This window comes from Tupaia chinensis, unplaced genomic scaffold (assembly GCF_000334495.1).
Source record: "Tupaia chinensis unplaced genomic scaffold, TupChi_1.0 Scaffold000029_1, whole genome shotgun sequence".
NCBI lineage: Eukaryota > Metazoa > Chordata > Mammalia > Scandentia > Tupaiidae > Tupaia > Tupaia belangeri.
In genome coordinates this window covers 1,606,096-1,630,886 of record NW_006159459.1, presented here as the reverse complement: position 1 = coordinate 1,630,886, position 24,791 = coordinate 1,606,096, and the positions used below count along the sequence as shown (strand labels likewise).

Sequence of the window (24,791 nt, the reverse complement as noted above, 5' to 3'; positions counted from 1 at the left end):
AAATTAAATAAAGATCACTCTTAAAAAAAAAATCTTGGGACCAGCAGTTAGTGTAATGGCTATGTCGCTGGACTCCCATGTAGCCGACTGCAGTTCGCATCCCAGACCCGGTGGCTTAAACTCATGCCAAACACGTGCCCAAGATCCCAGGAGGAGAATGGAGGAGAAGGGATTGCATGCAGCATGGCCATCCCCCCGGAGGGTAATTTCTCGCTTTCTGTCTCTCTGTCTCTCTCTGTCTTTCTGGCGAGCACATGAGCCCTATAGAAGAAAACCTCTCCAAGAAAAAAAAATCTTCTATACTACTGCCCAAAAGAATGATAAAGTTCAATAACAGAGTTTAAACCCAAACAAATACTTATCGTGAGATGACATTACCTACAGACATAAATCCCACGTTGACACTTTACTTAACAAGGATAGGAACATTACCTTCCGGTTGTCATCTCTGTAACACTCCTGCTGTACCATTTCCAAAAGGTTTAGAGCCAACTGCTGTCTCGAAGGGCCTTCTTCATCCATGGACATGCAGTCTTCCAAGGCAGTAGAAGACAGTATTTGCAGAATTGGCATCACTAGCAACAGACATGACGTTGGGATTTTCTGACCCTCAGCAAAAGAGAGAAGCTTCACAGCTATTAAAATAAATAAATAAATAAAAGTAAAAATAGAAATAAATTCTCTTATTATAAAAATAAGTACCATGGTCATACAAAATGCAATTTTGTTTGAAAGTGACACACCAGATAGTTTTCTTGCCCCTTTACAACTGAAGCAGACATATAACTAAAATGATAGCTCTCATCCTAAAAGGCAATAAATGGAGCATAAGCATTAACTATTATCTAAAATGTGCTGTTAATAAATATATGAAAACCTGATGCTACTCTTAGAGGAAATGCATATACCATAGGTACAAATCAACTCTTTTTTGGGTCAGTTTGAATTTTGTTTTAATGCAATTCAACATTTGTCCCTTACAGCCTTTCAAATCCTGTCATCAACTTCAGCAAACAGAGCCATGAAACTAAGAGTTCTAATCAGTGGCAAAACCCACATACTTGCTTCCTTTACAAACCTGCTGAAAGCTGTAATAGCAGACACTGAAGTAAACAAGGTGAAGTAGGACTGCCCTTCAGCTGTAATCGCTAAGAAACAAATCAGAAAATTCCCCAAATCCATAACCAGCATAAGAATCCAACCCATTTCATGTGGAAACTCAAGTTACACATCAGAAACATACATAGAAATGTATAATGACTTGTACGTATAGAGTCTCCCATAGACTACCAGCATAATGAGTCAAGGCATAAATATGCTTTTTTTCCAGATATTTTTGAAAGTTATTGAATAAACTCTGATTTACTGAAAAACATTATTCATAGGCTTCAGAGCTAAATTATCAAAGTAATCAACTGATTTCATCAGTACACCAAAAATATTCTATAAGCCTTAAATTATGTCAATGACTTGTTTTTTGTTTTAAATCATTTGGAAGTCAAACCTTAACATAATATAAACTACAAACACCTGTTATTCTAACATTATTAATTTACTTGATTTGGCTAGATATTGGTCTTAATCCCATCACAGTCCCAAAGATATTATGAAAATCCATTATCTTTAATAAAATAGAAAATCCATTAATAGTAATTTCTCGCTTTCTGTCTCTCTGTCTCTCTCTGTCTTTCTGGCGAGCACATGAGCCCTATAGAAGAAAACCTCTCCAAGAAAAAAAAATCTTCTATACTACTGCCCAAAAGAATGATAAAGTTCAATAACAGAGTTTAAACCCAAACAAATACTTATCGTGAGATGACATTACCTACAGACATAAATCCCACGTTGACACTTTACTTAACAAGGATAGGAACATTACCTTCCGGTTGTCATCTCTGTAACACTCCTGCTGTACCATTTCCAAAAGGTTTAGAGCCAACTGCTGTCTCGAAGGGCCTTCTTCATCCATGGACATGCAGTCTTCCAAGGCAGTAGAAGACAGTATTTGCAGAATTGGCATCACTAGCAACAGACATGACGTTGGGATTTTCTGACCCTCAGCAAAAGAGAGAAGCTTCACAGCTATTAAAATAAATAAATAAATAAAAGTAAAAATAGAAATAAATTCTCTTATTATAAAAATAAGTACCATGGTCATACAAAATGCAATTTTGTTTGAAAGTGACACACCAGATAGTTTTCTTGCCCCTTTACAACTGAAGCAGACATATAACTAAAATGATAGCTCTCATCCTAAAAGGCAATAAATGGAGCATAAGCATTAACTATTATCTAAAATGTGCTGTTAATAAATATATGAAAACCTGATGCTACTCTTAGAGGAAATGCATATACCATAGGTACAAATCAACTCTTTTTTGGGTCAGTTTGAATTTTGTTTTAATGCAATTCAACATTTGTCCCTTACAGCCTTTCAAATCCTGTCATCAACTTCAGCAAACAGAGCCATGAAACTAAGAGTTCTAATCAGTGGCAAAACCCACATACTTGCTTCCTTTACAAACCTGCTGAAAGCTGTAATAGCAGACACTGAAGTAAACAAGGTGAAGTAGGACTGCCCTTCAGCTGTAATCGCTAAGAAACAAATCAGAAAATTCCCCAAATCCATAACCAGCATAAGAATCCAACCCATTTCATGTGGAAACTCAAGTTACACATCAGAAACATACATAGAAATGTATAATGACTTGTACGTATAGAGTCTCCCATAGACTACCAGCATAATGAGTCAAGGCATAAATATGCTTTTTTTCCAGATATTTTTGAAAGTTATTGAATAAACTCTGATTTACTGAAAAACATTATTCATAGGCTTCAGAGCTAAATTATCAAAGTAATCAACTGATTTCATCAGTACACCAAAAATATTCTATAAGCCTTAAATTATGTCAATGACTTGTTTTTTGTTTTAAATCATTTGGAAGTCAAACCTTAACATAATATAAACTACAAACACCTGTTATTCTAACATTATTAATTTACTTGATTTGGCTAGATATTGGTCTTAATCCCATCACAGTCTCAAAGATATTATGAAAATCCATTATCTTTAATAAAATAGAAAATCCATTAATACAAATATTTCTTTCCTTTTTTTTTTTTTGAGAGGTTTTTGCTATAGGGTATGTGTGCTTGCCAGAAAGACAGAGACAGAGAGACAGAAAGTGAGAAACCGCCAACCAGGGGGATGGCCAAACCTCAATCCCTTCCCCTCCATTCTCCTCTCAGGATCTTGGGCACACACACACACATACCCGGCATGAGTTTAAGCCACTGGGTCTGGGACTCGAACCATGGTCAACTACATGAGAGTCCAGAGATGTAGCCATTACACCAACTGCTGATCCCAATACAAATATTTCCATAGTCTATATTAAAAATCTTCCAGGCATTTTTTTTTACAATCCTATATATAATCAAGGCTAGCGTAGGTATTTACAAATCATATTATTTTATTAGTGTTGTGCATTTTAAAAATTTGAAACAATCCATATTCTCTTGGTTGTTCTGTTTCTTTGACTACCTTTTCCTAATACTAAATGACATTTTTTAAAATTACTTTTCAACATGACAAACAGTTTCAATAGTTTCCAGTATAGTTTCTCACTCTAAGATAACTTCAACTCAGAAACATGGGGTTATAAGAGAAAGAAATATCTCCTATTAAACACATAATAAAAGTATTTGAGTGTTCAGTCCTGTATCATTATTCTGTTGTGTCATCAGAAGTCAGGAGGCATTTTTGCATAGAAAAACACCACATGACTTTCCAATGACCCAACATTATCCATAAGCCACAATGTAAAAGTGTAGCTGCAGAACGTGAAATGTGGCTTCTCTAGGGCTTTGGAATTTCTTGGTCAATAAACAAATAAAATCCATCAATATCAAATATCCAGAAGGGCAAATCTACAGAGAATAAAAGCAGATTATTTTGTGTATGGGCAGAAGACAAGAATAAGGATTAACTATATACAGGGACACAAAAATGGGGGGGAGATGATGCAAAGGTTCTGATATTCGATTGGTGTTGGTTATACTAAGCTACAAATTTCCTTAAAACACTATATCATACCCTTCAAAATGGTAACTTTTATGCCATATAAATGATACGAAGAGAAAGCTTGGTAAAGCAGTTTTTACAAGTAACAAAATTGGGGCCAGCAGGTGGCATAGTGATTGAGGTTCTAGATGCCCACGTGGCTGACTGCAGCTCAAGTGTCAGATCCAGAGGCTTGAAACTCATGCCAGACACAAGTGCGTGCATGGCCAAAATACCAAAAGGAGAATGGAGGAGAAGGGACTGAGGTGGGGCTAGCCCCCACGAAGGGTGATTTCTCACTTTCTCTCTCTCTGTCCCTGTCTGTCTCTTTGGCAAGTGCATGTGCCCTATAGTAAAAATCTCTCTTAAAGGGGAAAAAAAAGGAAAAACATTAATGGCTGTCAGAAGTGGTAGCACTAGGAAATCAGACTTACGGGAAGGCCCTGCATGCACTACTATTACAGAAAAAATAAAAAATAAAAAAAAGGAGGGGGAAAAGGCAGAAACAGACTGAAAGGTGGCTGCGGTGGAGGAGCATAAATGATCATAAGGCCATTAGGCAAAAGCAGGACAGAAATCAAAGCCTAGGAACTAGGGATCCTCTCCACATGCTAAAGTCATTTCCAAGGCACTTTGCAAGTGAAAGTGCAATTTGCTCTTGAAGTCATCAGTTAAAATGCCCAGAAGAATGAGCTACACAATAGATGTTAACTTAAGCAGGTTTTTTTGTTGTTGTTGTTGTTTTTTTTAAAGGCTGTAGTATGTCACTATTGCTGTATTGTACAACTTATTCAGACTGATTTCCTGGAACTATGTGAACTATACTGAACCAAGTCAAGTGAGGCAACATTAATGTTCAAGTCATGTTTTTGTTGTTGTTGTTTATTTGGTTTTGTTTGTTTGTTTGTTTTAAGAGAGATTTTTACTATAAGTCATGTGTACTTGCCAGAGAGACAGAGAAACAGAAAGTGAGAAATATTCCCCTACACACATACCCACAGTCCCTTCTCCTCCATTCTTTTCTCAAGATTTTGGGCACCTACGCACACACAGCCAGAGTGAGTTTCAAGCTGCCAGGTTTGGGACTTGTGGTAGTCCAGCACCTTAAATACTACACCAACTGCTGGCCTCACAAGCCACAGTTTCAATGTGTGATTTGGTCTGGCCAATTTACCAGACCAAGCAACTTGGTTTTTACCACATTCTTCTTTTTTTCTTTTTTTAAGAGAACTTTTGCTATAGCATGTGCTCCCCAGAGACAGAGAGAGAGAGACAGGGAGAGAGAAAGTGAAAAATCATCCCCCAGAGGGGATTGGCCACACCACAATCCCTTCACCTCCATTCTCCTCTCAGGATTTTGGGCATACACGTATGCATGGTGGCGTGAATTTCAAGATGTTGGGTCAGGATCTTGAACCGTGATCGGTCATGTGAGAGTCCAGCATTTTAACCATCACACCACCTGTTGGCCCCTTACAACATTATTCTTAACTAGAACATTTTTTCTCCCTTGGCGCTCTCCCCCACTTCTCCTTAAATCAACACTGTACAGTCAAGAGTATTATCTTTCTTCATTCTAGCTAGGTTAACAATAATAATAATAACCATAAGTTAAATCTCATCCAATGTAGAATCAGTTATGAATTGTATAGGTATAGAGGGCTTATAAAACAAAAGCTATTGCTAAATGCTTCTTTTCTTTCAAGAGTTTTATGCTATTGCTCTTGTTTTGCCATATGATTGTAAATAAGGAGATATGCCCATCAATGTATTTATGAACATCACTACTATAGGATTTAGCTTATAACCTGTTAACAGACAGCTGAGATCCTTGGTAAATTATGGCTTATGGAACCTTATACAAGGTAACACTTAACTGGATAAAAAAAAAAAATTCTACTTAATTATTTATAAGGAAAATTTCAGAACAGAAACTAAAAATATAGGGGACCCCATGATATATTAGTTCAAGTAACTCCTGCCAACATTCATGTTATATATACATTTTGCTCTAATGATTATATTTTTATTTACCTAGACTTAAGATTGGCTTCTGCTGACTTGCTGGTGTCTGCAAAAGAAGTAAAGCTATTCCAACGATGACCAGTTCAACAGGAAAATCCTAAAAAAACAGGGGGGAAAAATTGTTGAAGAATTTCCCAGAACCATGGCTTTACAATATAATATGTATCAAAGAAGAGAATATTAAACAAGAAAGATTACAAACCATTATACAAAATTATTTACACAGCAAATCTGTTCTGTTGAAGATTTTATAAATGCCACACAATCACAATAAATTTAAAATGTTACAAGGCCAAACACCAGTAGGCTATTAACCAAAATAATTCAGACAAAAAACTCCTTACCAGAACAGATGAACACATCAACAAGTCTACCAAACAGTCAATTTTTGCAAACCATTGAAAATTACCTGACATACTGAATTTAAGATTATTTCATTTCTGACTCAGCCACAGCAGTGTCAATAGGAAGGCACTACCATGTGGTGAATAAAATCATATGATAAGCCTGGATTCAGTTCTTCCCACTGCTTCATTGAGAGGTGAAAGGGTTGTGGCATGACCATGTCCCATTAGTGGGTGCTTTCCTCCTCGTCCCTCTGCCTGGACTCCACCTCCTATCAGATCAGTGGTGGTATCAAATTCTCATATGGGAGTGTGAACCCATATGAGTTTGTTTCACTTATATTGCAATGTAGTAGTGATAAAAAAAAAAAAAATAGGGTACACAACAGATGTGGTAAACTTGGGTCACCTTAGAATCAACCTCCCCAGCTCCTGTCCATGGAGAGATAAGTCTTCCACGAAGCCAGTCCCTAATGTCAGGAAGACTGGGGACTACTAATCTAGGAGACAAAATATAAACACTTGTTTGGCGCAGAAGGTAGACCAGTTGTACCTCCAATACCTTGGTCCTTCAATGATACTCAGTATCCTTTTGTTTTCTGAACAGGCCAAGCTTGCCTGCTTTCTTATGTTTCTGTGTTTGAGTACATGTGTTCTCACAGCTAGAATGCCCTTCCCATCTCTGATTGCACCAAGAAAACTCCTACTCAGTCTTCAAATCTCAACTCATGTCCTACACTTCCCTTAACCTCTGCTCCCATTCACTTTAAAGATACTCCCATCAGGCCAGCCCCATAGTCTGGTAGTTAAGGCAGCTGGATTCCACATGCCCAATTGTGATTTGACACCCAGCTTCAGTGACTACAAAACATTCTGGCTGTGTGTGCATATGTGCTCCAAATCCTGATATGATGGAAAAATGGAGGAGAAAGGACTGGCGTGACCAGGCCCCATGGGGGGTGCCTTCCTCACTCTCTCTCTCTTGTGTGTACATGTACACATCACGTGCACACACACACACACACACACACACACATACCCCTAAAAGCACTTATCTTATTGTACTATGATTATTTATGTTCTTATTTCTATGTTTCTAGAAGTCAGAGAATATACCTTTTTGTCTACGTGTTCTATAGTGCCTGGCATACAGTAAATATTCAATATTGTGCTCCGTATGAATAAATAAAAAGAAAAAATTCACACTGGTAGATCTATAACTGATGTCATCTAAAGAGTAATTAATTATTCACATAATCAATGATATCAGTAATAGCTCATTATTATACAATCTAATAGTTTTAGATCCAAATGCCTTTGAAGTGTAGTAAACTAAATGAGTACACTCCCAGTTACTGAAAGATCCATTTATGTGACAAATAACACATTAAAATTTCTTTTTATTTTAAATGTATTTCCTTCACCAGGGACATAGAGAAAAAGAAGAAAAATGTTCAGAAAGGTCTTCAAAGCACAATCCTCTCTCCAGCCTGGTACCAGCCAGGATTATAGGTCTGCCTGGTGTGTTCAGGTAGACCTGGGACGCAAACCTGGAATCTTTGATCACGGCTCCCAGCATTGTGCAGCAGTGCTCCTACTGCCTGTACTACTTTGTTGGGCCTAAAATGCCTCATGAAACTTACCTCCTTCAGAAGTTCAATACTATGCTCTAAAAGGTGAATTAAAGATGAGCATTCCCCAGCTATCTTTAAGCTCACTTCACAGACACACAGCAGCTGAAGGGTCATCTGGGTAAGTTGAATTTTCCAGAAAACAGGATGACGCAAAAGGCTTAAGTATACTTCCTCAATAAACAGCATCACTTCTGTTATCTGTATCAAATCTTTTATCTGAAAAAAGCCATTATATAATATTAAAGTAATATGCAAGTCCAACATTAATTTTAAGCTCTATAATAAACTTTTACCAATAAAATGTTTTTTTAAGACTATAAGACTATTTTTTTTTTATTTTTTGGAGAGGTTTTCGCTATAGGGCGCGTGCACTTGCCAGACAGACAGAGAGAGACAGAGAGACAGAAAGCGAGAAATCACCCCCCAGAGGGGATGGTCATGCCGCAATCCCTTCTCCTCCATTCTCCTCTTGGGATCTTGGGCACGCACGCACACTCGCCCGGCGTGAGCTTTAAGCCACCGGGTCCGGGACGCGAACCACGGTCGACTACGTGGGAGTCCAGCGACATAGCCATTACACTATCTGCTGGTTCCCAAGACTATTTTTTAAAAAAGGAAACAAAGTCACATAACTCATAGGGTTAAACTATACAACTCTGTCTTCTTTAGTCCCTAACCAAAATACAATTTGTTACTGTTTTGTTACTGCTAACTGGCACAAATTCTATTAATTTATTTTCTAGGTTCTCTGAGCACAGATATTTTAACACAAATTATATGACAGTGCCAACGTATCAACAGAAATTAATGAAGGTAATGTTGAGTTCACCAAGTAAACTCTGCTTTCTATACAAAGATACCTGGTAATAAAGGGTATTTCATGTTATTCTAACCCACTACTAACTCCTGAATTTTCAAGAAATTTGCTCAGACATTCTTAACTGAGAATATCATTTCTACACATGGCAGATACAATAAAATACAAGATTCAAAGAGTAAGGTGTCATCTCAACAGAAAAAATCCACTAGATAAGGAAGGATGTGCTTTTGAAAATCCCAGCTCAATTCAAACCCAGCTATTCTGATCAAAATTCTGGATTTGGTATTAAGGATATGGTCCTGTGCACAGGCACACTGGCATTTCCTAGAAACTACAAAGAATGAACCCATCTGCTTCAACCAGGAGCCTTGGTTGGGAGGAAAGCTTACAATTGATCGACTTTACCTTTCACCACTGGTTATACCATAATTAATTCAAGGGGGAGAAATGGCAAAAAAAAAAAAAAAAAAAAAAAGTTATAAAAATAAATGTGAACAGCTCAGTAGCTAAATTATTTGCTCTTTTGCAAACACACAGTAGAGAAGTCAAAAGGCCCCCAAGTAAAGAAATGAATTTAAAACAAAGTAAAGCCTAATGTTTATTTGACAATGTATTTCCTTGACTGTATCCTTGGTGCATACTTGAAATTTTCCATACTAAAAAAATTCAAAAGATGGCTTCAGCAAGTTAGCATTAAAGACTCTCTACATCATTATCAAAATTCTTAATACAAATGAGTTTGGAGCAATACTCTACTTTTATGAAGAAATAGATCATGCGCAATAGATAATATGCAAGAGGACAATAGTCACAATTAAAATGAAAAAGGCAATTCCACAAATATGAAATGGAAGAGCAATTAGTCTGAGAAATAAAAGAAATAGGAGTTTCACGGATCACACTCTCAACATAGGTCAGCAGGGGGCTGTGTCTATGATTCTAACCCAGTGCTCAGAATGAGTCAGACCACACCTACAGCATACATCATAGCAGAAAATTATGAGCATCAATAAACTAGAGAATTTCTGACAAGAAAATGAAGAGTGGGACCAGCAGATGGCATAATGGTTATGTCACTGGACTCCCATGTAGTTAACCACGGTTCAAGGTCTGCACCCAGCGGCTTAAAACTCATGCTGGACACATGTGCATACATGGTCCAAAATCCCAAGTGGAGTACGGAGGAGAAGAGATTGCCACATGGCCATCCCCCATGGGGGACTGATTTCTTGCTTTCTGTCCCTTTGTCTCTCCAGTGAGTGCACTTGCCCCTTCACAAAAATCTCTTAAAAAAAAAAAATGAGAGGAAAGAGTCTAGACAACATTTCATATGGAAAGGTAAAAAAAAAGTGATGAAGGAAAGAAAGAAGTAAAAGACCAAAGGAAGAAAGAGGAGGGGGAGAGACCAGATAGATTTAAATGGGTTTTTTAAACTGTTTGGTTTTGTTCTGACAAGAATGGAGAGTAATTAGACAAAGGAAGGTACTCACGCCGGGTGCGTGTGCGTGCGTGCCCAAGATATAGAGAGAAGAATGGAAGAGAAGGGATTGAAGCATGACCATCCCCCCTGGGGGGTGATTTCTCACTTTCTGTCTCTCTGTCTCTCTCTGTCTGGAGAGCGCATGCGCCCTATAGCGAAAACCTCTCCAAAAAAAAAGAAAAAAAGAAAAAGGAAGGTCAATATGGAGTACTTGCTAAAAAAGAAATTTCTGCCTTCCAAAATAGTATGCTTCCTATCAATAAAATATGCAATTAGTTGTGAGATGGGTATTTTTTTAGAGTATCAGAAATACCTGTAATGAGTAGGCAACTGGCGCATATTACCTCTAAGGCCACCACCAACTCTCAGACTTCATCTTAACAAAAATAATTTGTTAATTAAATGTATTTCTGCTGCTAATTTTCAGTAGATCCCAATAATATATCTTTTTTCTCATGTAACTCAGTCACATTAACAAGCTACAGATTCCCAAAATAATCCACAGAGCCCAATTCTAGAGGTATTTGGGCTTGTCCATATAGGTTCATGACTCTAAAGGCAAGCATTTAACAAGAAGCAGAGAAAAAAGTAAGACCCGCATGGTGTGAAAAACTGTACCTAGTTCAAGATGTTCTGCCTATACATTGCTTTATCACCCTCACAAAACAAAAGCTTTGGAAAAGCCACAAGAGAATTCATTTTAATTAACTTTTCTCTGCCTTGATTACAGGAAAGCCTATTTATGAGTCACGAAGGAAAGATTCACACTAGTCATTCCTTGCGAACACAAACTTAAAACAGGTCATCTGTGACCTCAAGTGATCACTTCGAAATATATTCAGATTCTCTCCATCAGATTCCAGCAAATGGCAAACCTTGATTATGGAAGGGGAAAGCCTGAGAAATGAATCACTACGCTAAAATCACAAGATCCTAGCAATTGGAATTATTTTTTAATCTGCAGTAATAGAGACATTAGCTCAAATTTCTCTCTCCCCTGAAAAGCCTAAGCGCTTTATCCGTACCCTGTTAACCATCTTTCATCCATCTACTTTGAATTCTAAGAATGTATGCACTTGTCTTAACTCATTCATTCATATATTGTGAGCTTCTTGAGAGCAGGATTCATCAGGTCACAGCACATGTAAGAGAACGTGCAGAAACTGGCATCCTGCCACCACTCAGCTGGTCAAGTTTTGCACCTCAGAGAAGTATCTCCTTTTTTATTAATAATAATTTTTTAAAAGACATGTCTTTTTAAAAATTTGCACGAAGAGATCTTTGTTGTTGTTCTTTTTGTAACTCTCCTACTGTCTAAGAAGGAGAAACTTAAAAGCTTTCCCTGAGGAAGTCTTTCTTAAAGAAAAGCTTCCATTCTTATTAATCCCAAGAGGAACTTGATTTATTTTTCCTTAAATTTAGTTCACACAGTATATATTGTTGTAAATCTAGATTTGATTCTTTTATCTTCTCCAAAAGATTGCAAGCATTTCTAGACCTAGGATTATGTCCGAGTTTGCCAAATCACACAGGTTGTAAGAACTACTTTATGTATGACAATAATAATCAACACTTACTCATACCGGTGTGTATTACTGAAGGAGCATCAAAGACCTTACCTGTAAACACGGAATCATGTCACAACACAGTTGGAGTATCTGTTGTTCCAATACTGATGGTTGGTCTTTGTCACAAAGAATCCGGGGTTGAAGTAAGACCTTTAGCAGGGCTAGTCGTAGGTTCGCATATTCTTGTAACTGGGAAGGTTCACAATATAGATACCATAGAAATGGTGCCATTATTTGAATACATGAAGCTTCTGACCTGTAAGTTATGTAATGCATTAGCCAGTCACATAGTTACACACACTACCAAGTAGATAAGTGGTATCAACTTAGAGTTCAGAGTATATCATAAACTCTCATACCATCAAATGTAACTTTTTTTTTTTGAGAGGTTTTCACTATAGGGCGCGTGCGCTCACCAGAGAGAGACATAGAGACAGAAAGCGAGAAATCACCCCCCAGAGGGGATGGTCACGCTGCAATCCCTTCTCCTCCATTCTCCTCTCGGGATCTTAGGCATGCACGCACACGCGCCCAGGGTGAGTTCTAAGCCACCGGGTCCAGGACACGAACCGCGGTCGACTACGTGGGAGTCCAGCGACATAGCCATTATGCTAACTGCTGGTTCCCAAATGTAACTTCTTTTTATAATTCTTCTATTACACTCTGATGTACTTAGATCTACAACAAACAGTTCTTTTTGCAATGGAGAAAATGACTCAACACCTAGACTCATAATCTGGTTGCCCAAGACTAAGAGAGTCTTTCTTTTTGTACATTAGAATAACATCTACATCTCTAGGACTGGTCTTTGGTGAACATGAGAATCATACGAGAACATCTAAAATTACAGATGTAAGGATACACTCTACAGGACTATGACATAGGCATGCATTTTTGGAAAAATTCTATAGGGTCTACTATATAAGACAAATCCATCAAACATCCCAGGGTGATTATAATGATAGTTCACATTTACTTGTTAACTTGCTAATTATGTGTGCAAGTTGCTGTGCTTTATGTCTTTAAACTCATTTGATCCTCACCATAATCCAATAATTTTTTTAAAAAATAGCATTATCCCTGTTAAAGATACAGAAAATGAGAATGAGAAAGGTCAAGTAATTTGCCAAGGCCTCCTCTTAGGTATTTCCCACTCAAAGCAGGAAGACCTACAAATCTTTCATTTCTATTTAGATTTCATTATGCCCAGATAACACCTAACCTACAGTCAATAAAATGTTCCAGTGACCTTCAAAAATAAAAAATGATTAGGTCATTAACCAGATTAAAACTGTTTGCCTTAAAATACTTAGCCCAATTCACAAACCGTCTCTAACTAAGCCCAAGTTTATAAGCCCAGTCTCATTTCTTCCTTTTCTTCAACTCCCCACTGAACTAAACGTCTTTCAGTCTTCTATCAAGCCATCTAGACTTTCTTCTTACTTGCTGTTCCCTCTACCTGTCCTACTCTCCCTTTTCATCCTTTCTACTCCTTCTCTGCCTAATTTCTCCCATCCTTCAGTTCTCTGCTTTAAAATTATTTCCTAAAGTCTTTCCCTGTCTTCTTGTCTTGGTCAGATCCTTGTTATGTACTTTGATAGCACAATGATTTTACTGCCATTACATATTTATTATCTGTATCCCCTGACAGACTGTAAGCCAAATGAGGGCATAAACCATGGATTTCTGTTTACTGCTATATCACCAATAACTGTATACACTAAGCCTTTAAAGAGATTCTCAATCATTCAGTTCCTTAATTTAGTTACACTAAGTTACAGTATTATAATTAACATTTATCAATTAAATATAACAATTTTCTCTTAAAGCATTTCATATGTATTTATATAAAGAATTATGAGATAAGATACCAAGATGAACCGTGGAATATCTCTCCTCCTGAAGTTTACAATCTGACAGGGACAATTACATTCTTTAACTAGTGGACAGAGAGCATAAATGGCCAAAAGAATGATATAAAGTAAAATCACTTCATGGAAGAAATGGCAGTTGAATTATGCTTGACAACATAATTTTATACTATCATACATTTCACGGCAATGTGACTTCAAAACACCATTAACATTAATAAAATTGTTAAAGTTACCAAATCAATAAGATTTAACTTGATTCATTCCTCCATTTATTCAGCTGTCAAAATTTATCGACCACCTACGGTATACCAGTTCTTATCTATGTGCTAGAAACAAAGCAAGAAACAAAAGCAGATTAAGTTCCTGCTGTCATGGAGCTCACAGAAAGGAGAATTTTTTTTTTTTTTTATTGTAAGCACAAATACTTAAACAATCTGGAAAATTCAAGAGAAGGATTTTTGAGTTCATAATTAGTATTGAAATCTTTCTTTAATCATACCAACCACTTTAGAAAATTTTAAAAGGAAAGAAAAACATAAATGAAGGAATCAGATGATATATGTATGGGCTAGAATATGAAGCAAAAGCTTGCAGAAAAGAAATTTAAGAAACATTGCTTCCCCATCTCTTTCTAATAATGTATTCCCCAAAGAATAAATATCGCCCAGATGTCAACCACATCCACAGACAGCTTATCAGTTTTCTCCTGTTTTGAGATGCTGAAGGTGAAATGCAAAGTCCACAGACCAAATATATTCCCAAGACATCGTTATGATTTGACACAAGGATCATGATGTTGAGGTTCCTTAAGAACAATATACTATTTAAAATCTCCTAGGCTTAATCTGGGCTTTAGATTGTGCATTTTCTATGTGATATCTGGTGATTAACATGATATCTTCAATGGGGTATAAAAGAACCAGGGCTTAAAGAGAGAACAAAAAAATAAAATATACATTTTGAAATCCCAAAGTGATTAGGGATATTTTAAAACATAATCAATTTTATGTGCATCTACACATAAGTCTTTTATATTTATGTTTATCACTAAGGGAGAAGTAGAAAAAGATCTAGAATGAGAGCCAAAAAAACAGAGGCTTTAGGCAGCTCAACCACTACCTAGTCTTGTAACTTTGAGCAAGTCAATCACTTAATGTTGCTCTCTGGTAGTTACTTCATCTAAAAAAGTATGTGTTAGACTAGACAAACTGAAAGTATCCAACTTTAAGTTCAGGATGCCATTGTCAATTACTGTAATTCTGGGTTCCCTAAAGGTGAAAAATAAAAAAGTCTTAGCACCACGGGTCTTCAGTAAATGAATACTGGGGACCAGCAGATGGCATAATGGTTACATCGCTGGACTCCCACATGGCTGATTGCAATTTAAGGTCCAGATCTGGTGCCTTGAAACTCACACCAGGCATGTGTGAACATGTGCCCAAAATCCTGAAAGGAGAATGAAGGAGAAGGGATTGCACAGTGGCCATCACTCCCTGGGTGGTGACTTCTCACCTTCTTGTCTCCCCCCCCATGAGTACACATGCCCTATATCAAAAATCTCTCAAATAAATAAACACGTACTGAACTTAATTGCAAAATAATGTAAAAAAAAAAAAAAGCAAGAAGATATACTGGCATTTCAGGTCATCTAAATATTATTTAAAATGAACATAAATAGCAGGTTTAACCAACAACTCCAAGCACAGAAAGAACTAGCATACAGTTTGCTTCCTTCTAATAACAGTGACTTATCAATTAAATTCTTATTGTTAATAAATTACCACCTGCCTTCACTAACCATCTAAATAGCAACTTAAACTGCTTAGTTAACTAATTCTAAGATTAAATCTCAGGAAATCAATAGTCTGAAAAATGCAATCAGGAATATTAATTTCATTCTACAGAGAATAGTCCTATTGTGCAAAAGTAAAAATGGAGCAATTTTCATATTTTTCAGATAAATATAAATTAATTTAGAATTCCCAAGTGACTCAAGGTGGCATATTCCAACACCTTTAAATTTTAAGCTAATCATTCAAATGCTACATAGACGTTTCTCATTGGCCATGGAATCCATGGTGCAGTGAACTGATATCTAACCCCCACACCTGCACCCGCAAATTCATAGGTTGGAATCCTGACCCACAAAGTGATGGTATAGGAAGTGGAGACCTTTGGGAAAGGATTAGGTCATGATTGTAGAATCCTCATGAATGGGGTTAGCACCTGTATAAAACAACCTGAGAAAAGTCTATTGCCACTGAGAAGCACAATGAAAAGATTGCCCTTTAGAGCCAACCAGTGGTGTGGTAGTTAAGACAGCTGGATCCCACATGGCCAACTGCATAGTTCAAGCCCTGGTTCCACATCTTGAAAAACAAGTAAAGTGCATAGACATACATGTCCAAATCCTAATAGGAGAAATGAAGAGAAGGGATTGTGATGTGATCATCCCCCATGGGAGGGTGCTTTCTCTCTCCAGTGAGTGCATGTATCCTCTAGCAAATTAAAAAAAAAAAAAAAAAAAAAAAGTGGCATCACCAGGTGGCCTTCTGAGAACCAGTAAATAAGCCTTCACAGGATGTCAAATTGGCCAGAGCCTTGATCATGAACTTCACGGTCTTCAGAATTATAAGAAATAAATTTGTGTTGCTCATCAGCAATCCAAACTGTGGTATTCTGTTACAGCAGCCCAAACTGACTAAAACACAGGGCTACTTATCGCTTCAGTACCTCTTAATCATAAATTCCATCTGAAATAGAAGTTATGGACTCAGAAGTGGTGTCCTCAGAAACCGTATCTATAGGACATTATAAAACCTATAAGTGCAGGAAAATATGAATGTAGATGGTGTATTGAATGTAACTGAGGCATTATTCAGATAATGGTACCTTATTACGACCTCGGGTTATGGTGTTAAGTATATAGTGATTTTATTTATTATGAAGCACTCTACAACCCACAACCAGTGCTCGGCTAATCCATGGGCCTCAAAGTTATAAAGCACCTTGAGATTTGTCAGGCATTATTAATAAATAGCATAATAAAAAACAGTCATTGCCCTCAAGAAGTTTTTAGTTAGTAGAGGAGTAATTATAAGACAACATAGCAAGTATAATGATATCAGAACTCACAACTACAAGTTTGTTTTGAGAGCAGATGAGAGACACAGCTGGCAGGAAGCAAAAACTTCATGGAAGAGAATGCCTAAATGAAACTGAAAATAGAGAAACTAGAAAGGGAGTAGGCTAACATTCAAAACAGAAAGGAGGATACTAACAAGCAAAAACACAGAGAGAAAGAACAGCACTGCTTGCTTCATAAAATCAGAAGCAAGTCAGTATATGGCTGAAGGATACATTATGAAAAAAAGACAAGAAAAAATGACACTGGTGAGACAGATAGGAATGTCACAGAGCTGGCCATGACAGATTGTATCCTCTGGTGCAGGGAGTTTCAAACTATTACAGAAACCAAACCTTTCCCCATCCCCCACCCCTAACAGAAAGCTTCCATACAACATCAACAACTTATAGCTCTGCAAAAATAGAGCTGAAAAGGCAGAGATGTTCCCCATGCTTAGCCCATAGTCTGAAAATAAGTTTGAAAACCACAGCTGTGGAGATTTAAGAAAAGGGTGATACGATCAGATTTGCTCTTAAGACATGATTCTGATGGCTGTTTAGAGAATGAGCAGGACAAGACTGGAAACAGAGACACCAGTGAGGAGCAGGTGGCAACAGACACAGAGACAGATGGGAAGGACTGGAACCAGTGCCATGGTAGGAAGGAGAGAAGGGGAGGGGGGTAACTCTTGAGGACCACCAAGAGGCTTGGTGAAGCTAAACTTGCAGCACACCCGGGGCCAGCTGATCCCACTGGGCGGTATTACTTGATCAACCCTGGTAGGTTTCTGATGGAATAACTCACTAATCACTTTCCAGGGAGAAGAACGCCTCTTCTAGGTGCACTGTGCAATAGTTTACTAAATAGTTCTAGTCGACATTACTAGCTACTAATCAATGGTTTAATAACAGCTTTTCTCATAGTTAATATTTCAACAACCAATAAATCTGGCAGGCTATTTTTTTTTTCCTCTCAAGGAGAAAATAGATGAGGTCTAGAAGGTGGGACAGGGGGAGAACGCAATGCCCTGTGAGGTGGCCCTGATGGGATGGTTCCTGCTTTGCATCTAAGGACCTCCTTGTGTATACCAGGCATGCACGTGCCTGTGATTCAGGGAGGACTGAGGCTGGCAGTGGGTCACAGCACCAGGACCCTGTCGGGTGCTGGTCTGTGTCTCTTTCTCGCTGTCTGTCTCTATCATGGGAACAAAATAAACAAACTGAGAAAGAAACACAGGAAGGAGGGAAGTAGACAAATATAAGCTCTTCCAGGTCATTTCTTCAGAAGAAAACACCATACTCAAAGCAGCTAAAAAAAAAAAAAAAAAAAAAAAAAAAAAAAAAAAAAAAAAAAAAAAAAAAAAAAATCTAGCTCTAAAATGAGCATATACCATTCTGTCTCTCTCACTTATGTTATTTTACATTACCTTTCAGGACATTGCTGGAAAAACGCTGTCAACTGCTGCAAAAGCACTGGCCAGCAATCAGGTCTGTGTTCAAGCACAGTGATCAAAGGCTGAGGATTATTTCTGAAAAACATAGAAAGTTCCACTGAAAGCTGTCATCTCAGGTCTACGCATTCTCAATACCCAAATACAGTAGCAAAAAAAAGAAAGCATCACCGTCTAGAGGCTTTTCCCAAGATTCATAATTGTCATAAAAAAATCACTTGCCAGCATTTCTTGTAAAGTTGATTCATTGGTACTGTCTCCTTCCCCACCTCCCTTTATCTATAATTGCTTTACAGAAAAGGAAATGGAGCCTGGAGTCTCAGAGACCTAAATTAGAGAACATTCTCTGTCATTTAAAAGCTCTATGACTTTGGCCATGCTCCTGAATCCAGTGGCTCTCTCATATCCATCTTCTTGATTCTTCCTCCTGCTGCTCTCTTTCCAAGCCTGGAAGGTTCCGTTTCCTCCATCACTGCCCTCAACTTAAAAGCACTGTCTTTCCCTCTCTGTTCCCATTTTCCATTCTTTTCAGTGTATCATGTGTTCCTCCAGCAAATCTAAAATACGAGAAAATGTTATTCCCATCTCAAATTATCCAAACTGAAAATGCTTGAAAATTCTGCTGAAAAGTGATGAATCTTTTGATTTAATACCAGGACTCAACCTTGGTTGGCCATGGGGGTGTCCAACGCCTTATGTACCACACCACCTGTCTGCCCCTGTTTTTTAAAAAAGGAATAAATGTAACTTCATTAGCTTTTTAAATTATGAAATACTAAAAAGTTTTTTGTTATTATTCTTGGAGCATTTCCATCAGAGAAAATTTTTAAATAAAGTTTAAAATGCTCATTGTATGGGATCAGCAGTTGGCATAATGGCTATGTCACTGGACTCCCATGTAGTCAACTGCGATTCGAGTCCTGGGCCCAGTGGCTTAAACTCATGCTAGGCGAATGTGCATGTGTGTCCAAGATCCTGAGAGAATGGAGGAGAAGGGATTGTGGCGTGGCCATCCCCCCTGGGGAGTGAGTTCTCACTTTCTGTCTCTCTGTCTCTGTCTTTCTGGCGAGTGCACGCGCCCTATAGCAAAAAACCCTCTCCAAAAAAAAAAGCTCATTGTTTTGTGTACCTTTACTCCTGAATGGCCAACTTTAGTTTTCCTGCTATAGCACTCCCTTCAGCACTTCTTGGAGAGTTGGTCTGGTGTTAGTAAATTCTTTAAGGTTTTGTTTATCTGAGAATGTTTTTGTCTTTTTCCTATATGAAAGATAATCTTGCTGGGTATAGCATTCTTGGTTGAAATTGATTTTCATGTAACACTCTGAATATATTTTCCCATTCTTTCCTTACTTACATTCTTTCTGATGAAAGGTCCAATGTAAGCTTGTTGGGATATCCTTTGAAAGTACATTGACATTTCTCTCTTGCCAATTTTAGTATCTCGTGGTTTTGGTCAATCTGGCTATGCTGTGCCTTGGAGAAGATCTTCTTGGGTTGATTCTATGTGGGGGCCTTTGTATTTCTTGGGTCTAGATATTTGAATTCCTCCCTAGGTTTAGAAAGTTTTCTCCCAGGATTTGATAGAAAAGATTATCAATGCCCTGATTAGTTTCTTTTTTTTATTGAAAAAAATTTTTTTTACTTTTTTTATTATCATAACCTCGTTTATATTACATTGGCCCTTATTTGTTTCTTCACCTTCTAGGATACTGATGATCCAGATGTTTGGGCGTTTAATGGCATCTAGTATTGGGTTTAGAAAGTTTTCTCCCAGGATTTGATAGAAAAGATTATCAATGCCCTGATTAGTTTCTTTTTTTTATTGAAAAAAATTTTTTTTACTTTTTTTATTATCATAACCTCGTTTATATTACATTGGCCCTTATTTGTTTCTTCACCTTCTAGGATACTGATGATCCAGATGTTTGGGCGTTTAATGGCATCTAGTATTGCTTGTATGTTATTCTCATTTTGGGGGGTTATTTTCTCAGCCTTTTGGGTCAATTTTTCTAGGTCAGAGGTTCTATCTTCTACATTTTGAGATTCAATCTTCTGCATGATCTAATCTGCTTTTTATATTTTCAAGGGAGGTTTTGATTTCCTGCATTACAGCCTTCATCTCTAACAATTCCGTTTGATTCTCTTTTATGATGTGTATTTCCTCTTTCAGATCATGCAAGAACTTCCTCATCTCCTGGAATTCGTCTCTTTTCTCCTGCATCTTCTAGAGTTCGTTATCTCTCTTCTCTTGCATGTCTGTTAGCTTTGTCACTATGAATATTTTAAATTCTTTATCTGACATTTCCACAAGTTCCCTTGTATTGTCTGTGGAGGATGAAGAGTTATTCTTTTCCCTTAGTGGAGAGATATTTTCTTGACTTCTCACATTGCTTGTGCCTCTTTGGTGGCTTCTAGTCATCTGATGGATTACACTTTTTTCCTGGCTCCTGGCTGAACCTTTGGGGGGGGGGGGGGCAGAAGAGTGAATTCTGGGCATAAGGTCTTCCGTGGTCCTAATCCCTGAAAGGGGCCACTCAGAACTCAGATATAGATGGCTGGTCATTGGCTTGTCCTGGCTTCTGGCTAGATCTGGGGGACAGGAGGGTGAAGTATGAGCAGAAGGTATTCAGTAGTCCTAATCCCTAAAAGGGGTCACTCGGAACTCAGATATAGATAGCTGGTGATTGCCTTGTCCTCGGTCCTAGCTAGATCTGAGGGGCAGGAGGGTAAAGTCTTGGCAGAAGGTCTTTAGTAGTCCTAATCAATATGGCAATTCTAACTGTAGATTTTTGAGAACCTCTACATTGTTTTCCACAGTAACTATATTAATTTATATTCCCACCAACAGTGGAGGAATATTCCCTTTTCACCACAACTTCATTAGCACTAGTCATACTTTGTTTTATTGAACATAGCCATTCTGACTGGGGTTTTTATGTGAACAGAAAGTACTGAAATGCTTTCCAATATCTTTCACTCAAAAGTTATCCCCTTCTTCTTCACATGCTTCACACAGTAAAACTGCTAAGGATCTATTTATTTTTTAAAATAGGCAGTGTTGGGGACCAGCTTAGCGTAATGGCTATGTCGCTGGACTATGTCCCCCAAATTTATTTCTTTTTAACTTTAAGCACAGTGAAGCAAAGAGCTAAATTATATATGTATATATAGATAGATAGATAGATAATATTTTTAAAACCTTATGTTTGAAAGAACAGGTGCATTCTTTTAATTCAATAAACCTAAAACCTAATTGTGAATGAAAGTTTCAGCAATGCATGAGATTTTTCTCAGTCTTGTCATTATTGACATTTTGAGCCAATTAATTTATTGTTAGGGTTGTCAGATGCACTATAAGAAAGTTAGCAGCAACCCTGTTCTCTAGCCACTAAATGCTGTAGCATTCCCCACAGTTATGACAATCAAAAATGTCTCCAGTGGGTCCAGCAGGTGGCATGATGGTTTAGGCACTGGAATCCCACATGCTCAACCACTGCCCGAGTCTTGGACCTGGCAACTTGAAAAATCACACTAGGCATGTGTGCGTGAATGCACAAAATCCCAAGGGAAGAATGGAGGAGGAGACTGCGGCATGGACATCCTCCCTGGGGGGCGATTTCTCACTTTCCCTCTCTCTCTTTCTAACAACCACACATAAACTTTGGCAAGAAAAAAAAAGGCTCCAGACATTACCCTGGTTGGGGTGGGGAGTAGAAGAGGTGGGGAATGGCCCAGTTAAGAACCAGTACACTAAATAAATGATAAATACCATGGGAAGCACAACATTAAATAAAGCATGGTATTAAATTATTCAACAAAAAAACTATCCCACTTTACCCTTCTTTCCACTGAACCAAAAGTAATAGACTAATCATGCTAAAATTTTTAAGTTTCTTATGGAAATATAGTTATAACACAGGTCAGCCCTGTAGCACAAGGATTAAGCACTATACAGAGGAGGCCAGAAACCATGTGGCAGACAGGCATTCAAGTCCTGCCCTGACAGCAACAGGCTGGGCATCCACATATGTGATCAGGATCCTGACAAGTTAAAGAATTAGAGGAAAATGGACTATAGAGTGACCAGCCCCATTGGAGTGTGTACATACGTGTGTTTTCTCTCTCCCCTAAAGCCCACATGTGTTCACAATCCTGAAGAGTTGGAAAATTGAAGACAAAAGGACTGAGGAGTGCCCAGCTGGGGTGTGTGCACACTTTCACTCTCACTCACGCACTCTCTTTCTCTCTTCCATGTCCTCTGGCATTAAAAAAAATAAAATAAAAAAGTCTTAAATATTAACATTGGGTGCACAAGAGTAGAAACTATAAGATTTAAAATGTTCTAGTAAAATACAGAAACTTATTTCAAAATAAATGGCACTAAAAAATATGCATGCTAATTTGGGTATGACAGAAAGTGGAGTTATTTCCCTATTTAAAACATTATAATTAGACTATTTAAAATGCCATAGGTTAAGCATACTTCACTCTTGATGTATTCAAAGATTATTAAACTCATGGATTATTCAAGTTTTTTGTTTCTTTCTTCCTCTCACTTGCTGCTTATTAGTCATTCTTTCAAGTACATACAACTGTAAAAGGTCCAGGTAACTGAAAGGATTCTCAACATAAGCAGGTTAATAGTTTAAATTAGAAGCACTATTGATAAAAGAATGAAATACTGTGATATAAAGAACACCAAAACAGAACCTGTATTATTCCTTAAAATTCAATTATTCTCAAACACATTATTCAAATTATGAAGAGTATATTGATTACAACCCTTTATTCAAAATGCTGGATGGGCTGACCATACAACAAACCTGATGCCTTATAAAATTAATAGGGGTTGGACGCTGGCAGAGTGGTAACACAATGCTCTGGGAGGCGGACCAACAAGGGAAGGTTTCAGGTTTGCATCTCAAAACCCCCTGAATGTGTCAGGTGTGCGCATGACCAAGATCTGGAGCTGACTGAGGCTGTGTGGATTGTGGTGTGAAGACTCTTTTCAGGTGCCCCTTTTCTCTCTTGCTTATAGAAAAAAAAAAAGCTTTTTTTTTAAAAAAAAAAATTAGGCCCAACCACTGTGGTACATTGGTAATATTAACACTCTGCATTGCTGGAAGTCATGTGGCAACTGCAGTTCAGATCCTGGGTCAGCCTGAAAAACATACCAAGTACATAGGAGTGAGTGGCTAGATCCCAAGTGGCTGGACAGTTGGGGAAGGAGAGTCACAGTGTGACAAGAACTTGTTTCTTTCTGTCTGTTTCCCTCTCATTCATGTGTATGTCCTTTCTATCATAAAAAGAAGAGAATTAATAGTGGCTGACAATAGGTCAGACAAGTTTTGAAAAAAACAATCCCAAATGTGTCACATTATCACTATTGTTTATATAAGCATTGGCTATATAGCATCATCAAATTCTTCTACTGTTATGTGACCATAATCAAATCTCCGTGAAAAACAGAAGTAGTGAAGTAGGATGAAATAGTGAAAGGAAAGCATAGTATTAAAAGTCAAGGGCTAGCCAGCAGCATGATGAAGGCAGCTAGGTCCTATATGGCCAACAGTGCAGTACAAAACCTGGATCCAGCAACTCAGAAAACATGCTGGGTACATGTGTATCCATGCCCAAAATCCTAAAAGGAGGGAGAGATGGAGGAGAAGGGATTACAGCTTGAACATCCCCAGGGAAGGTGCTTTCTTGCTCAGCACCCTCTCTAGAAAATACATATGCCCTGTGGCAAATTATTAAAAAAATAATAATAATAAAAGAGTCAAGGGCTCCAAATTTACATCCTGTTCCAGCAACAAATCATGAGATTTCATGCAGGAGAATTAACTTCTCTTGGCCAAGGTTTTTTCATCTGTAAAAAAGGAAATTACTAGCACAGCTAAAGTTATATAAACCAAGCCACCCAGTAAAGCCTTCACCTTAGCACTACTCAGGACTAGATGTGTAACCAAACTCTGTAAAGGCAGAAAGCAGTAAAAATGGCTTTCAAGTACTAACAATTCTTTTTTTTTTTGGAGAGGTTTTCGCTACAGGGCATGTGCACTAGCCGCTTGCCACACAGACAGTGAGTGAGAGAGAAACAGAAAGTGAGAAATCACTCCCTGGGGGGATGGTCACACCGCAATCTCTTCTCCTCCATTCTCTTCTCAGGATCTTGGGCATGCACGCACAGGTGCCCAGCGTGAGTTTAAGCCACCGGGCCCAGGACTGGAACTGCAGTCAACCACATGGGAGTCCAGTGACATACCATTATGTCAACTGCTGGTCCCACAAGTACTAATAATTCTAAATCAAGTTTAAATGGCTCTGAGGCCAATGTCTAATAAAATTGAAAGATTAAAATAAGGGGTCTATTTTTATCTCACAATGCTAAATCATAACATATATA

The 24,791-nt window shown here is 37.9% G+C and overlaps 1 protein-coding gene across 1 annotated transcript in view; it reads right to left on the bottom strand.

Annotated features, from left to right (window-relative positions):
- Positions 1-24,791, bottom strand: part of FOCAD (focadhesin) — a 335,374-nt gene that overhangs the window by 250,502 nt on the left and 60,081 nt on the right. The window contains exons 6-10 of the mRNA XM_006140328.3: positions 18,362-18,463; positions 11,986-12,190; positions 8,076-8,282; positions 6,098-6,185; positions 1,880-2,082 (exon numbers count right to left, since the gene is read on the bottom strand). Of these exons, the coding sequence (XP_006140390.1) occupies positions 1,880-2,082; positions 6,098-6,185; positions 8,076-8,282; positions 11,986-12,190; positions 18,362-18,463 (805 nt within the window). The remainder of the gene's footprint in view (positions 1-1,879; positions 2,083-6,097; positions 6,186-8,075; positions 8,283-11,985; positions 12,191-18,361; positions 18,464-24,791) is intronic.